The sequence below is a fragment of the Sarcophilus harrisii genome, chromosome 5, assembly GCF_902635505.1.
Source record: "Sarcophilus harrisii chromosome 5, mSarHar1.11, whole genome shotgun sequence".
Lineage (NCBI taxonomy): Eukaryota > Metazoa > Chordata > Mammalia > Dasyuromorphia > Dasyuridae > Sarcophilus > Sarcophilus harrisii.
Window position 1 is genome coordinate 278,864,580 of NC_045430.1, and position 13,898 is coordinate 278,878,477.

Here is a 13,898-nt window from a genome sequence, read left to right on the forward strand (position 1 = left end):
AATTTGTTCGATTTCCCAACTTCCATGGAAATCTGGAGCTCTTGGGTTATTCGATTATATGTTTACTTTCTCCATATTTGAAACCACGAAGGTTTTCGGAACAAGATAATATTCCAAATAGCCTCGTTCCAATTTGCTTGAAATTGTATTGAATGGGAAAATCTTCAGGATTATTAGATCATAAGTTCTTAGTTGGAAGCCATCTGGCTCGGCTCTCTCATTTGACAGAGGTGATGTGTCCAGGGTCTCCTGAAGACTCAGAACTGTAGCTCGGGTTCTGTGACTGCAAATTCTATATCCTTACCGGGACTACATGTGGCAAAATATACCAGCAAAAGCTTTCAGGAGTCATGGACATATTAATGAAAAGAATCCCTTTCTTGACACAATTAACTAGAATCAAAGAACTTCACCATCAATGAGAGAAGCTCTTCCAAGAATCACAGAAGTTCAGGGCTGGGATGTCTAGTCCAATCCAACCTAATAACATTTACTAAGCACCTCCTAAGTACCTGGGACAGAGCTGAGCACTGGGGTTGCAATTATTTATAAAAAGAGAGCATCTCTCCTCAAGGAACTACAATCCAATGGAAGGAGACAACACACATAGACAGGAAAGCATGAGGGAAGGGAGATTTCCAGAAAGTATTTTGTTCCTTGGAATTAAAACCAGGAGATGCAGAATGAAGTGAGCCCCAAAGTCCAGTTTCTATTCTTTTCAAAGAAAGACAACGGGAGGAATTTGATCCTCACTCACCCTCCAGCCCTCCAATCAACGGGGAAGAAAGAGGAGGCTGTGGGAGTTCATGTCAGTCAAGGTTTGCAGTGAGGAGCTAATTAGAGGTGATGAGCTTAACCTGGGAAGGGCATCCTCTTCTTGGAGTGGAAACCAGGCGGAGAAGCAGATGCAGAATAGAGTGAGATGTACATGAGAATGCCAAAATTCTTCGAGTTTGTGTGACTGTGTGTATACACAAGTGTGCTCCTGCCGGTGCAGACGAAGGAGAAGAATTGTGATGCTCTCCCCAAGCTGATGAACAATAATACTCAAAATATTTTCATTAAAGACATTCCCAAATAGTTTCACTGTCAATTCTTTCAAACTGACAGACTAAAGGCAGCTAGTCTCTTCTCCACCCTAGGCATCTGCCGCCATTTTACGGTCTGATATCATAGAGATCTTGGACTCTTCTCAGTTCATTTCCTCCCTTTCTGTTTCCTGGTGTAGCCTCTGAATTCATCAGCATAGCCAGCACAGAAGCAAATTTGTAATGCACCTGTGGCTTCAAGTCCCAGAATGCTTGGGGGCATTGAGGGGGACTTGCCCAGAATCGCACACAACAGCAGGAGTCTCAGGCAGGACTCAAACCTTTGTTTCCAAGACCATCAGCCCCCCAGGAGGGGACTCAGAAGGGCAGGGAAGGCAGAAGGCGTGAGTTCTAATCCTAGGTTTACTCTGAGGTTTGCTGTCCAAGTGACCTTGAGCAAGTTACATAATCTTGGGGCCTCAGTTTCCTTCTGCATAAAAAAATTTTAGTCAAATGGCCTCAGAGGTCCCTTATAGAATCCTGTGAGCCAAATTTTCTCAACCAACATAATTTATAGCAAACTTTTTTTTTGAGGATAATACGGTTATTTCCATATGTTTTTATGATCCTCCTTGACCTCCACATAAGAGTTATTCACACAAGCCTCAGCATCAAGTGCAGCAGTACAGAATTTAACCAAGGGCAGTGGGAGCTAATGAGCCAATGACCAGGCACTGGGCTGGGGGAGAAGAGAAGTGGGCATGGAGATCAATGAATGCTGCTACTCCATCCCGAGTTCCAGGGCTGGGTGCCTGCTCCCGTCATGGGAGCCAACAAGATAGCCTATGCTATCCATCCAAGTGTAGACAACCCAGCCCTAGAGCCGAGATTTCAAGGGCATGTGATGTAAAAAATGAACTCACCTGAAAAAATGACACAGAGATAGGTGACCAGAGGGAGCAATGAGCAGCAGGATATTTGGGGCAAAGAATCCATTTGGGGCCTGAGGTCTGAGTTTGAATCCTATGTATAGGCCTTGGGACATGGTCTTCATTTTTCCTTCTCTCTATAATGGCCGAGGTATGATAGAATCCTGGATCCAGAGCTAGAAGAGGCCTTAGAGGAACAAAAGGAGGTCCAGAGAAGGAAAGAGCCTTGTGTTCCTGATTAATGAACAGAGCGGTGCTCAACCTCTGGGCCTGGGGCAACAAGGGCACGCTTCCTCCCGTGCTGCCCGGCCCCCTCTGTGGCCCTCTCCTGGTCTAGAGGCAACATCTAACTCTGGAATAGAGACTGGGAGGTGAATGTGAAAAGATACCTGACCAATATTAGACAGAAGTGTCTGAGAAATATCGTAAAAAGAGACTCACAATGGGATCGATGTGTTGGTATATTACACGCCCATGCATAGATATAAAAATAATGACTCACGTTATCAATGTATTGGTGTCTTATATACATGACATTGCATCACACACCTGTGCATGTTCATACATATAAAAAAAGCAGCCCCCATTTCACCCACGTGCATATATGTAAAAGCAGCGATTCACATCCCCAATCACGAGGCATTCGTATCACTAGCGCACTAGTCCATTAGTACCGATGTGTTAAATGCATGTGGATATATGTAAAAATGGCGATTCCCATTGGTATATTACATACATCTGCACGTAGGTACATATAGAAATATATAGATATTTATATACTTATCTCAAAATATAAAAGGTCAAATGAGACAAATTTGTCAAGTCCTTGGAAAACAAAGTGTTGGACCAATGCATTTATTGTTGTTGTTGTTGCTCTAGCCTGGGTGGATTTGCCAAAAACTAAAGAAAGAGGAACAGACAGACATCCCTCACTCATTTACCTTGGAATATAGGAGGTTATATGTTAATGTGTGTGTATAAACAGGTACGTGAAGATATACATACATGCATGTGTGTATAAGTACCCTAGAATTCATTGTGTGTATATAGTATATAAATGTGTGGGTACATGTGTGCATCGTATTGTGTGTGTGCATGTAAACATATGTTGTTTATATACATAATGTGTGTGTTTATATATGTATATACCCATGCATATGTATACACTCATATTCACATACAAGAGGGACTCCAAATGTAGCTCAGAATAATTTTTCAAGGCATCTCAAATCTTGTGAATTTCCCATCCAAGACACACTCAGATTTTCTCTGACAAAATCTAGTCAATCACCTTTCTCCTTTTGCCATCATTCTCAAGAAGTTTTTTTTTTTCTTATCCTCTTCTTCCTTCAAAAAAAATCCTATCAAGAAGCCAGAGGCAGTAAAGGCAAACATTTGATGAATGCTTCTCATGTGTCTGGGTCTCTAGTTTGTCCTTGGGTTTCCTCAAGACTATGGACTTAGCATCCCCAATTGATAAATGGTCAAAATATAGAAATAGATAATTTTCAGGGGAAGAAATGAAAGTCATCTCTGGTCATATGAAAACTTCTCTAAATCATTATTAATTAGAGAAATAAGACAATTCCGAGGCCCTACTTCACACCTCTCAGATTGGCTAAGATGACAGAAAAAGATAATGATCAATGTTGGAGGGGATCAGGGTAAATTAGACACTGATGTATTGTTGATAGAGTTGGGAAATGGTCCAACTATTCTGGAGAGCAAATGGGAACTCTGCCCAAAAGGCTTCAAAATTGTGTATACCCTTTGATCCAGCAATCTCACTATTGGGTCTATATCCCAAAGAGATATTAAAGAGAAAAAAAGGACCCACAATTGCAAAAATATCTGTGGTAGCCTTTTTTGTCATGGCAAGGAACTGAAAATTGAGTGAATGCTCACCAAATGTGTAATGTCTGAATAACTTATGGCATATAACTGCAATAGAAGATTATTGTTCTGTAAGAAATGATGAGCAGGCTGATTTCAGAAAAGCCTGGAGAGACTTACATGAAATGAAACTGAGTGAAATGAGCAGAACCAGATCATTGTACACGGCAATAACCAGATTATGGGATGATTAATTGAGATGGATTTGGTTCTTTTCAACAATGAGGTGATTCAAAGCAATTATAATAGACTTGAGATGAAAAGTGTCATCCAAGAGAGAGAGCTACGGAGATTGAATGTGGATGAAAACATAATATTTTCACCTTTGTTGGTTTTCTTTCTTGTGTGTTTTTTCCTCTTTTGATCTGATTTTTCTTCTATATCATAACAAATACAAAAATATCTTTTAAAGATATAAAACCGCTTATGGTCTTGAGGAGGGAGAGGGAAGAAGGGAAGGGAGAACAATGTGGAATACAAAATCTAAAAAAAAGAATGTTGAAATGAAGTGATTTAGGCCATTTCCAATAGACTTGGGATGGAGAGAGCCATCCAACACAATGGGAATTGAATGTGGATCACAACATAGTTTTTTCATCATTTTTTGCTGTTGTTTGCTTGCTTTTTTTTCTACATCATTTTTCCCTTTTGATCTGATTTTTCTTGGGCAGCATAATAAAGGTGGAAATATGTTTAGAAAAATTGCATATATTTAACCTATATTAAATTACTTGCTGTCTAAGTAAGGGAGGAAGGAAGAAAAATTTGGAACACAAGTTTTTGCAAGAATGAATGCTGACCTTTTTGTAGTGGCTAGAAACTGGAAACTGAATGGATGCCCATCTGTTGGAGAATGGCTGAATAAATTGTGGTATATGAATGTTATGGAATATTACTGTTCTGTAAGAAATGACCAACAGGATGATTTCAGAAAGGCCTGGAGAGACTTACACGAACTGATGCTGAGAGAAGTGAGCAGGACCAGGAGATCATTATATACTTCAACAATAATACTATATGATGACCAGTTCTGATGGACCTGGCCATCCTCAGCAACGAGATCAACCAAATCATTTCCAATGGAGCAGTAATGAACTGAACCAGCTATGCCCAGAGAAAGAACTTTGGGAGATGACTAAAAACCATTATATTGAATTCCCAATCCCTATATTTATGCCCACCTGCATTTTTTATTTCCTTCACAAGCTAATTGTACACTATTTCAGAGTCTGATTCTTTTTGTACAGCAAAATAACGTTTTGGTCATGTATACTTATTTTGTATCTAATTTATATTTTAATGTACTTAACATCTACTGGTCATCCTGCCATCTGGGGGAGGGGGTGGGGGGTAAGAGGTGAAAAATTGGAACAAGAGGTTTGGCAATTGTCAATGCTGTAAAGTTACCCATGCATATAACCTGTAAATAAAAGGCTATTAAATAAAAAAGAAAAAGAAAAAAAAAGAATGAATAGCTGAAAAATATCTCCATGTATTTTGAAAAATAGAAAACTATCATATTTAAGAAACAAAAGAAAAGAAAAAATTAATTTTTCCATGTATTTGAAAAACAAAATAATATCAAAAATGAAGAAAAAAAGAATATGGAGATAGTCTTTGATAGCTTTGATACTTTGATAGTTCACTTCAATGTTAGGTTGGCCTGGATTCAAAAACTGCCAACTGTGGGAACACTTAACCTCCCCAAGGTTTGCTTCCTCAGCTAAGGGATATCCATGGTAGTCCCACCTGCCTCACAGAGTACTTTGAGAAGCAAGTGAAATAATGAACAGAAAGAGCTTTGGAAATCTTCAGCTGCAAGAGGGGTCAATTCTTATACTATGATACTGTTTCATATACATTTAAAAATGGTCAAAATGTTTTAAAAAGAAAATTTCCCAATCACGAGGCATTCATATCAACTAGGATGGATCATAAGGCAGTCAAGAAAACAGGTTAAAACTTGTGATTTATGGAACAAAAGTGAGTGCAAGGGATAATGTAAAAAATTACACTGGCATGGGTTCTGGCAATAAAAAGTTATTTAAAAATAAATAAATAAATAAAAAACTTGTGATTTAGTGAAACAAAACCTGGTATTAGAGAGAAAAAAGATCTGAGTGAGAATCCTGTGAAACACTTTAGTAGTTGAGTGTCCCGTACATACATATACAAACATATCACATACATACATGAACACATACACCACTTTCAGAAAAGTGATATATATATATATATATATATATATATATAGTATATGTGCGCACACACACACACACACACACACAAACATCTTCTCTACAATTCAGACTCATCTGTAAAATGGAGATAATAACAGTATCTACTTCCCAAGATTATTCAGGGGAAATAAAACATGTAAAAGTACTCTGAAAATTTATAGTACTAAATAAGCATTATTGTTGTTGCTATGTTGTGGTCTCAAGGTGATCATCTACCAAATACTCAAGGAAGAAGGAAAGGAAGTTATTTGCTTCTTTGATGGCAATCCCGCGAACACCCTGGAACAAAGCAGAGGTAACAATGTTTTCCATAATAAAACATTCCTCTGTTCTTTTCTTCTTTTAATGGCAGGTGAAGTCTTTTCCCAATATGGAGCTTCCCCAGTGTTGCATGTGCCATCTTGATTACACATCTGGAATCCATCCTTAGAGCAAAGCCAGCAGAGCCCCGCCAGTGTCCTCCAAACACCATTGCTGAGAGGGGTTAACGTACAATGGTCTGCTTGGAACTTTGAAGTTCCCTGCTCTTCGTTTTGCTTAATTAAGACAAGATTTAATAACCCAACCACTGGACAAACTCCGTACTGAGAGCCCAGGTTTGTTTCCAATTTTGGGTCAATTCTCTGCAGATTCCAAGGAATCAGCACCACATGGGTGAGCTCCCTGATAAGATTTGCTTTCTCCTGTCGTGTCCTAGAGGGAGGCTGCTTTTCATCTTGCCTCCATACACAGGGTTGCGGTGAGCATCTGCCTGTCAGAAACTCAGGAGGGATTCAGAAGGAAAAGATGCACTGAACAGTTCTGATATTAATAATGTGACTCAACACAGAACAGTGGCATCTGGAGGTTATGGGGCATGATTCAGTCCAAAAGAAGATTTTTAAAAAGTGTGGGAGGAAGATTTGTATTAGCCAAAGGCTGTGTGGGATTTTCAAAGGAAGAGAAGAATTTATTGACACGTTGACAATCTTAATTCTAATCACCTTTTTTCTCCAGAAATTTAGGAGTGTACACCTGGTTTCAGAAAATGGAACTAGAAGAAAAAGAGAAGCTCCATCCAACTCAATATTTATTTTTAAGCCTCTGATTTGTAAGCTCTATTATTACTGGTAAATGCGAATGCCCTTGAATCAACCTCCAATCTGAATGTTGGTGCAATCTCCCCATTTTAGAGATGAGGTAACCAAGAACCAAGAGGTCATCTCCAGCTAGGTGACAGTGGACAGAGTGCTGGCCTGGGAATCACCAAGATCTCTGTTCTTCAGACATTCATTACCCATATGCACAACCCTGGGCAAAGCAATTGAGTGAGTCTCAGTCTATCCATAAAAATGGGAATAATGAGAGCACCCCATTCATTGGGATGTTGTGAGGTCTAAATGAAACAACACAATTGAAGGGCTTTACAAACTCTAAAGGGCTCCACAAATGTCAGCTCTTAGCTTATATCAAAGGGACAGATTTAACCCAAGTATTCTAGCAAATTTAATGGATTTATTCTCATTAATGTTCTTCCCAGAATCCTTTTGTTCATTCAATGAGCAATTCTTAAGGCCCTCCCTACCACATACTGGGCGTTGCATGAGATACTGGGAATAAAGAAACCAAGCCACACCAGGAGGTCAAATCTCAAAAAGTCTGCTGTTTTCCCCTTTTGGTAAACACTCAAAAATACCCAATTTTTTTTAAGTAACCATTTTGCCCTGTGTGCTCGCCCTTGTGAGTGGGAATCTTGGGAGGACAGCACCCCAGCTTACATGGGAAGAAAAGGGTTTTGAACCTGCACCTTCTGCTAGATACAGCTAGAGGACCCCAGGGCAGAACTCAAGCCCTACTTCTAAGGAGTTTGGTCCTTGATGCTGTTGACGGGCAGGCAGAAACATGACATCAGAATGGCCGGGACTCAGCGAAGATGTCCATAGGGGATCCCAGGTGAGTGAGACACAAAACATTAGATCTCTAGTGGCTCCATGAACCATGGAGTCTACCGACTGATTAGATCTAACACCCTTCACCATTATACCAGGAACAGATGCAAAGCTTAAATGTATTTGGATCAATATGTTAAGTACTCGTGCAAAATGTGATCACAGAAAATCTGGCTCCCCTTGGTTGTCTCTGCAGAGAATGCAGAAAGGAGAGCTCTTGGATTTTGATTCCAACTGTAATTCCAACGAAAAAGGCAGCCTGACTGCCAAGAAGCCACCTGAAGGGTCATTTTTAGAAGCCAAGCACTATCTGCACCAAATCAACAGGAAACTCACTGTTGGCCATCATTTGTTGGCTCAGAGTTTGAGAGACAAATTTCTCTGTTCTACAAATGAAAAAGCTGAGACCCAGGGAAGAAGGACCTCAAATCAAACAGGTAATTAGTGATAGATGTGGGGTTAAACCCTGGTCCTCTGCTTTGAACATCAGTTTATCTTGCACTGGACCACAGTGCCTCTCGTTTGATTCAATTCAGCACGCGTGACTTAGGTGCCCACCAGAAAAACCAATGTCTGTCCACATAGAGTTTACATTCTACATGAGCGTACAGGGAAGCAAAAGCACAGGAACAGAAAAGATAATGAAAAACAAATGTAAGGCAGATCCAAGTAATTCCAAGGGCAATAAATAGTATGACCTGAATTTGCCCAAGAAAGCTAAAGACTACTAAGAAACTTGTGTGTATGTGTGTTTGTGAGAGAGACAGAGACACTGAGGCAAGAGACATACACACAGAGACAGAGATACGAAAGAGACAGAGACCGAGACATCTTTTACCATATATCGGTTAACTCAATGTTCTATAAACTAATCCCTCAAAACAGATGGGCTCTCTTTCTATAGTAAAGTACAACATATTTATTCTTATGACCTAGAATCCATTGTAACAATATTCTATTTTTATAAACAGTTTTACTCACATTCAAAGAACATCATTCCATGATATTGTGGCTAATTCACTAGAACTCAAGCAATCACAATAACCTGGAAAATGTGACCTTTTTCAATGAATCCCATTAAAGCAGGCCAAACTACACCCATTCGGAAGGTTTGTTCTTCAGAAGCCGCTAAATAGAACCCAGTACATCATACAAACAGTTGCTTATAAAGGTCACAGTCCTCATCCGTGGCAGCTCTATTCACTACAAAGAGGCACCGATTGCTTCACCAGCTACCTCTGAAACTCCAGGGCAAAATAACTTGTGCAGGCTTCCCTGTGTTTGGCTTTTCTCTTTCTTCTGCAAGTCTGGAGTCACTGACCCACTGGCTCTCCTAGTCCTTTAGTCCCCTGAAGGATGTTGGGGTACCCAAATCTAATGAATTACTCCTCCCTTTCCATATATTGCATCAATGTTTAGTATTTTCTATTGTTCCCTTCCTCTGAGGAAATATGGGTGGAGATTTTCATCCTTGAATAATAGTCTGAAAAGATGTCCAAACTCATCTGAAAATTATCTCTTCCTAGATCTTCAAGGAGAAGCCAGACGTGGAAGATTCTTGGGAAAGAATTCACTCTTCTTTCCATTCTCCACCAGGATGCTTTTGTGTCTGAGCCTATGGTGTCCTTCCCTCTATTCCAAGGGTAGCTCAGAAATTCAAGAGTGCTGCTTATTATCTGGAGGTATCAGGGGTCTGGGTTTCAATGTTTTCAATGGATCCAGCCAACCCTCCTCAGGCCTGCCAGAATCTCAGCAGACTTGTCTTGCCCAAGCCAATTGGAATCTCAGCTAACTATCAAGACTGATTTAATTTTTTTGAAATGTTTGTCTTCTACATTTACAATGTTTTGTTTATAAATTTTTTGATCTCCCTTCCCATAATATCATTCCCTCCTCACATATGAATATGCACATTAATGGAATTTTTAAAAATTAACGCCATAATAATCAAGGCACTGATATAGATGATGAACTCACTTTGTTCATGTGGACCTGCTGCTGGTACTGTTTCTGTTTCTCCAGGAATTGCTGGTGCTGCTGCTGAATGACCAACTGGGCCAACGTGCTCTGAGGCAAAGGGGCAGACTGGGTACGGTTCAGGGGCCTGTGGCGAGGCAACTTATGGGCACCTCGGAGGCCAGGTGATACTCTCTCCTTCGTTGCCAGGGGCGACTGAGGATGAAGAGGAACCCCACCTGCAAAGCAAAGAAATGACATCTTGCTCAGATCATTGGAGACACGTCACGGAGAACAGAAACAATGGGGAGAGGTTAGGATCCTGGAGGGGGTAGCGTCAGGTCTACAGTAAATCAACTTATGCAGAATGAATTAAGAATCTCCCACCTGCCTGGGGAGTACAAAGACAAAAAAAAATTAAAAGACCTGGGCTTCAAAAAGTTTACTCTACTTGAGGGAGATCAAGCATGTCCATGAGTGAATAAGGACGCAAGATCGTCCACCACGTGTGTTTTAGACAACATGTGTCATAAAAGATTGTGCTGGTAATTCACAGGTAGGCTGATTTCCTTTTTATCCAGGAAACTTGGAGAAGGAAAATTAATGAACATTTCTACTATCAGGAAAAAGGATCTTTTCCTATGGTACAACTTATGATCAGTGCAATAGAGAATTAAGGAAGATGGCTAGTGAGCTCTAGTGAGTTACAGGAAGAAGCCCAAGCCCTAGATTGATGTAAGGGTCAGTAGAACCCCAGTTAAATACCAGCCACAAGCAGCTTCTGTTGCCTCATCTGCTCCTTCAATAACAAGTGCTGCAGAAGCGCCTGGTGGCTGCTGTTAGGTTTTCCTTCCAGAGCAGCGTGGGGATGACTTGAAGATGCTGGGATGCTTCCCGTATATTGCCCCGGCAATGTAACTCCTGGCGGCCTCAGCGCCGGGGCCTCGCACTTCTGTTTGTCTTTGATGGAAGATGAAGCCTGTGTCAAGAAATAACAAAGAGCATAATCCTCTTTCATCCACGCAGGCCATTTGGGCTGCACATAATTAGATCAGTTTATTATGTCACCATTTCCCAAAACAATACCCCCCTCTTACCCAATGAATGAGTAAGGAAAGCTGCTAGGCACAAGCCTGTTAAACTAACTGAATTAAGGAAAGAGAAATAAAAAACAGGATTGAAGCCACTTGAGGGAACTCTGGATTAGGTGTCGGGGCACTAAACTTGAAGGAGAGGTTAGTTTTTGATTTTTTTTTCCACTAAGAGCATTCTAACATCTGGTTCAAGGAGCAAGTTCATTTCTGAAGAGGCTTTGAAACATTTATACTGTGATAGTAGAAGGTTTGCTGGGAACATAAAATTTATTCTAATGACTAAATCCAAGAAAAATTCTATATAGATCAAATTTCTAGAGAGATAAGTATCCATGCTATCAAAGTAGGCAAGAGAAATTGCCTCTTCACCCTCCCCCCAAGCTGAGTGATTCCAAAAATTGTTATTTTTTTCACAGAATCCAGGGGTCCTGAGTTGGAAGATACCTCAAAATCCATCCAGAGTAACCCATGACTGTCCAAAAGTCCCTTCTAAAATATAACTGAATGGTGACTCTGCCTGAAAACTTCCAAAGTTTGTTGTCCTTAAAACACCCTCAATCCTAATATCAAGTTTAATTAATTGAATTTCCTATTTTTGTTATTTAAAAATGCTCCTAAATAAATATTTTTCTTTTTCTAAAATTCTTAATTGTCCATAACAAAATCTAATTTCTCACATGACTGTACTTCTTTGGGAGTTCTCTGAAATTTTCTCCATGCTCCAAGAAGATCATTATTGGGAAAACCTCATCATCCTGTAAGATCCCTTCACTTTTTGGATTGCATCTGATCATCAGTCTTTGCTCCCCAGTTAGAGAAATCAAGGGCACAAATGCCATTTATGGATGGAGTTCATCTCAGTCTTCCCTTCATTTTTCAAACAGTTGCTCTACTCTACATATGGTTGGAATCGGTCAGAGTTGAATTTGGTATCTATGTCTTATTATCTCAAAGAGCAGCTCTTCTTCCTCTATGGCAGATTATGCAAACTCAGAATAGCTTAATGTATTACTCTCAACTTTCATCTATCCAATAAAGCCTCACGGATCAAACCCATTGTCATGGAGAACAACAATGGCTCCCTTCTCCTCTGCTGATCTTATCCAGCTCCAATGAACACATCTTGATTTTTCCAAGTCCCAGTGATTTGACTGGTTTCACACATATCACAACCCTTCTATTACTTACTAGGGTTGTTATGACCAAAGGGCTTCTGGATGGGCTCTCCACAGAGACCATCACTCTGAAGCCTTCCCAGCCCTGCAGGACCTTTGAGAGCTTATGTGTCATTGGGATATTCATCAGGGCCTTGAGTCATGTCCGTGACTTGATGTATCATCAAAGAAAGACTCCAAGAGAGATGAAGGCTTTTATCCACATATGGGATTACTGCCATATGTGGCACTGCGGAGAAAACCACACTTATACCTTAGGTTAGTCAGTCAACTGGCAGGCCTCAGCCAGACTAATATAAAGTACTGTCAGAAGAGGGTTTGAGGCAATTTTTAGTCCTTTCAATTGGGTCCAATTCTTTGTAAACACATTTGGGGCTTTCTTGGCAAAGGTGCCAGAACTGTTTGCCATTTCCTTCTCAAACTCATTTTACAGATGAGGAAATTGAGAAAAACAGAGTTGAATGACTTACCCAACCAGTAAATGTCTGAGGCCAGATTTTAACTTAAGAGGATAAGTCTTGCTGACTGTAACACTAATGCTTTATCCACTATGCTGAATCTATACTGTCCCCCAAAACATATTTTCTTTGATATCATGAAAGTCACTTAGTTTCATATATGAAATTAGTTGAGCGCTTGTTCTTTTAAAACTTATTTTTAGCTTATTTTTAGATGCTTTATTTGCAATAGCAAAGAATGGAAAACTGAGGAGGATTGAACTGGAGAAAGAACAAGCAAGGAATGGCTGAAAAACTATGGTCAATAAATGTGATAAAGTTCTATGTTGCTTGAAAAAATGATGTGGGGGCGGTTTTGGAGAAAGCTAAGAAGACTTGTTTGAATTAATGCCAAAGGAAGTGAGCAGAACCAGGAGGTCAATTTATGTAATAATAATTTTATAAAAACAATCAGTTTTGAAAGTCTTAGAAACTTTAAACAACATAAGAATGCTCCAGGATTCCAGACAATTTATGATTAAACAGGTTCCACATCTCCTAATAGAGAAAGATGATGGACTCAGAGTATATACTGCATATGATTCTTGATGCAACTACTCTGGTGATTTGTTTTGCTCGCCTATACATGTTTGTAACATGTTTCTTTGAGGGGGGGAGGAAGAGAAAGTGGATCTTTGAAGAAATATGCAATTAAAACAAAAAAAATATCAACTGATACTGAACTGAGTATTACACCCCATAGCCACTTACCACATTCTATTTTTTAAAAATTATAACCAATTTAAACCTCTTTGTAGAAATGGATTAAAGAAGGAAGGTCATTGCCAATCTTTAATGTTTGTACCCAAATGGACACGTCCTAGAAATAATTACACAAACATTGAGAGAAATGAAAATTCAGTTCATTATCCACTTTTTTAGGATGCTCTGACAGGCTACTTACACTGAGCTGAGATGGCACAGCAGGGAGACCCAGAGTAATGTTGGGCAAAGACGGGGATGGATAGAGGCTTAAAAGATTCATAGACTCTTCATGAATCAGAAGACGCTGCTGGGAAACAATTTGCTAGGGGGAAAAAATGAGAGAAAAGGGGAAAATTTCAAAAGAAGATATAATTATAGGCATAAAGTGTCAGATTTAAGGAGAAGTTATGACATTTTAAATGACTTGCTTTAAACAATAATGAGCTGAAATAT

General features: G+C 39.7%; 1 protein-coding gene across 12 annotated transcripts in view; it reads right to left on the reverse strand.

Moving 5' to 3' along the window:
- HDAC9 (histone deacetylase 9) overlaps positions 1-13,898 on the reverse strand; it is a 673,520-nt gene that overhangs the window by 359,371 nt on the left and 300,251 nt on the right. For all 12 annotated transcript variants that reach the window (XM_031940668.1, XM_031940665.1, XM_031940669.1 and 9 more), the window contains 3 exons: positions 13,645-13,767; positions 10,740-10,953; positions 9,996-10,213 (listed from right to left, as the gene is read on the reverse strand). In XM_031940668.1, coding sequence (XP_031796528.1) covers positions 9,996-10,213; positions 10,740-10,953; positions 13,645-13,767 — 555 coding nt within the window. The remainder of the gene's footprint in view (positions 1-9,995; positions 10,214-10,739; positions 10,954-13,644; positions 13,768-13,898) is intronic.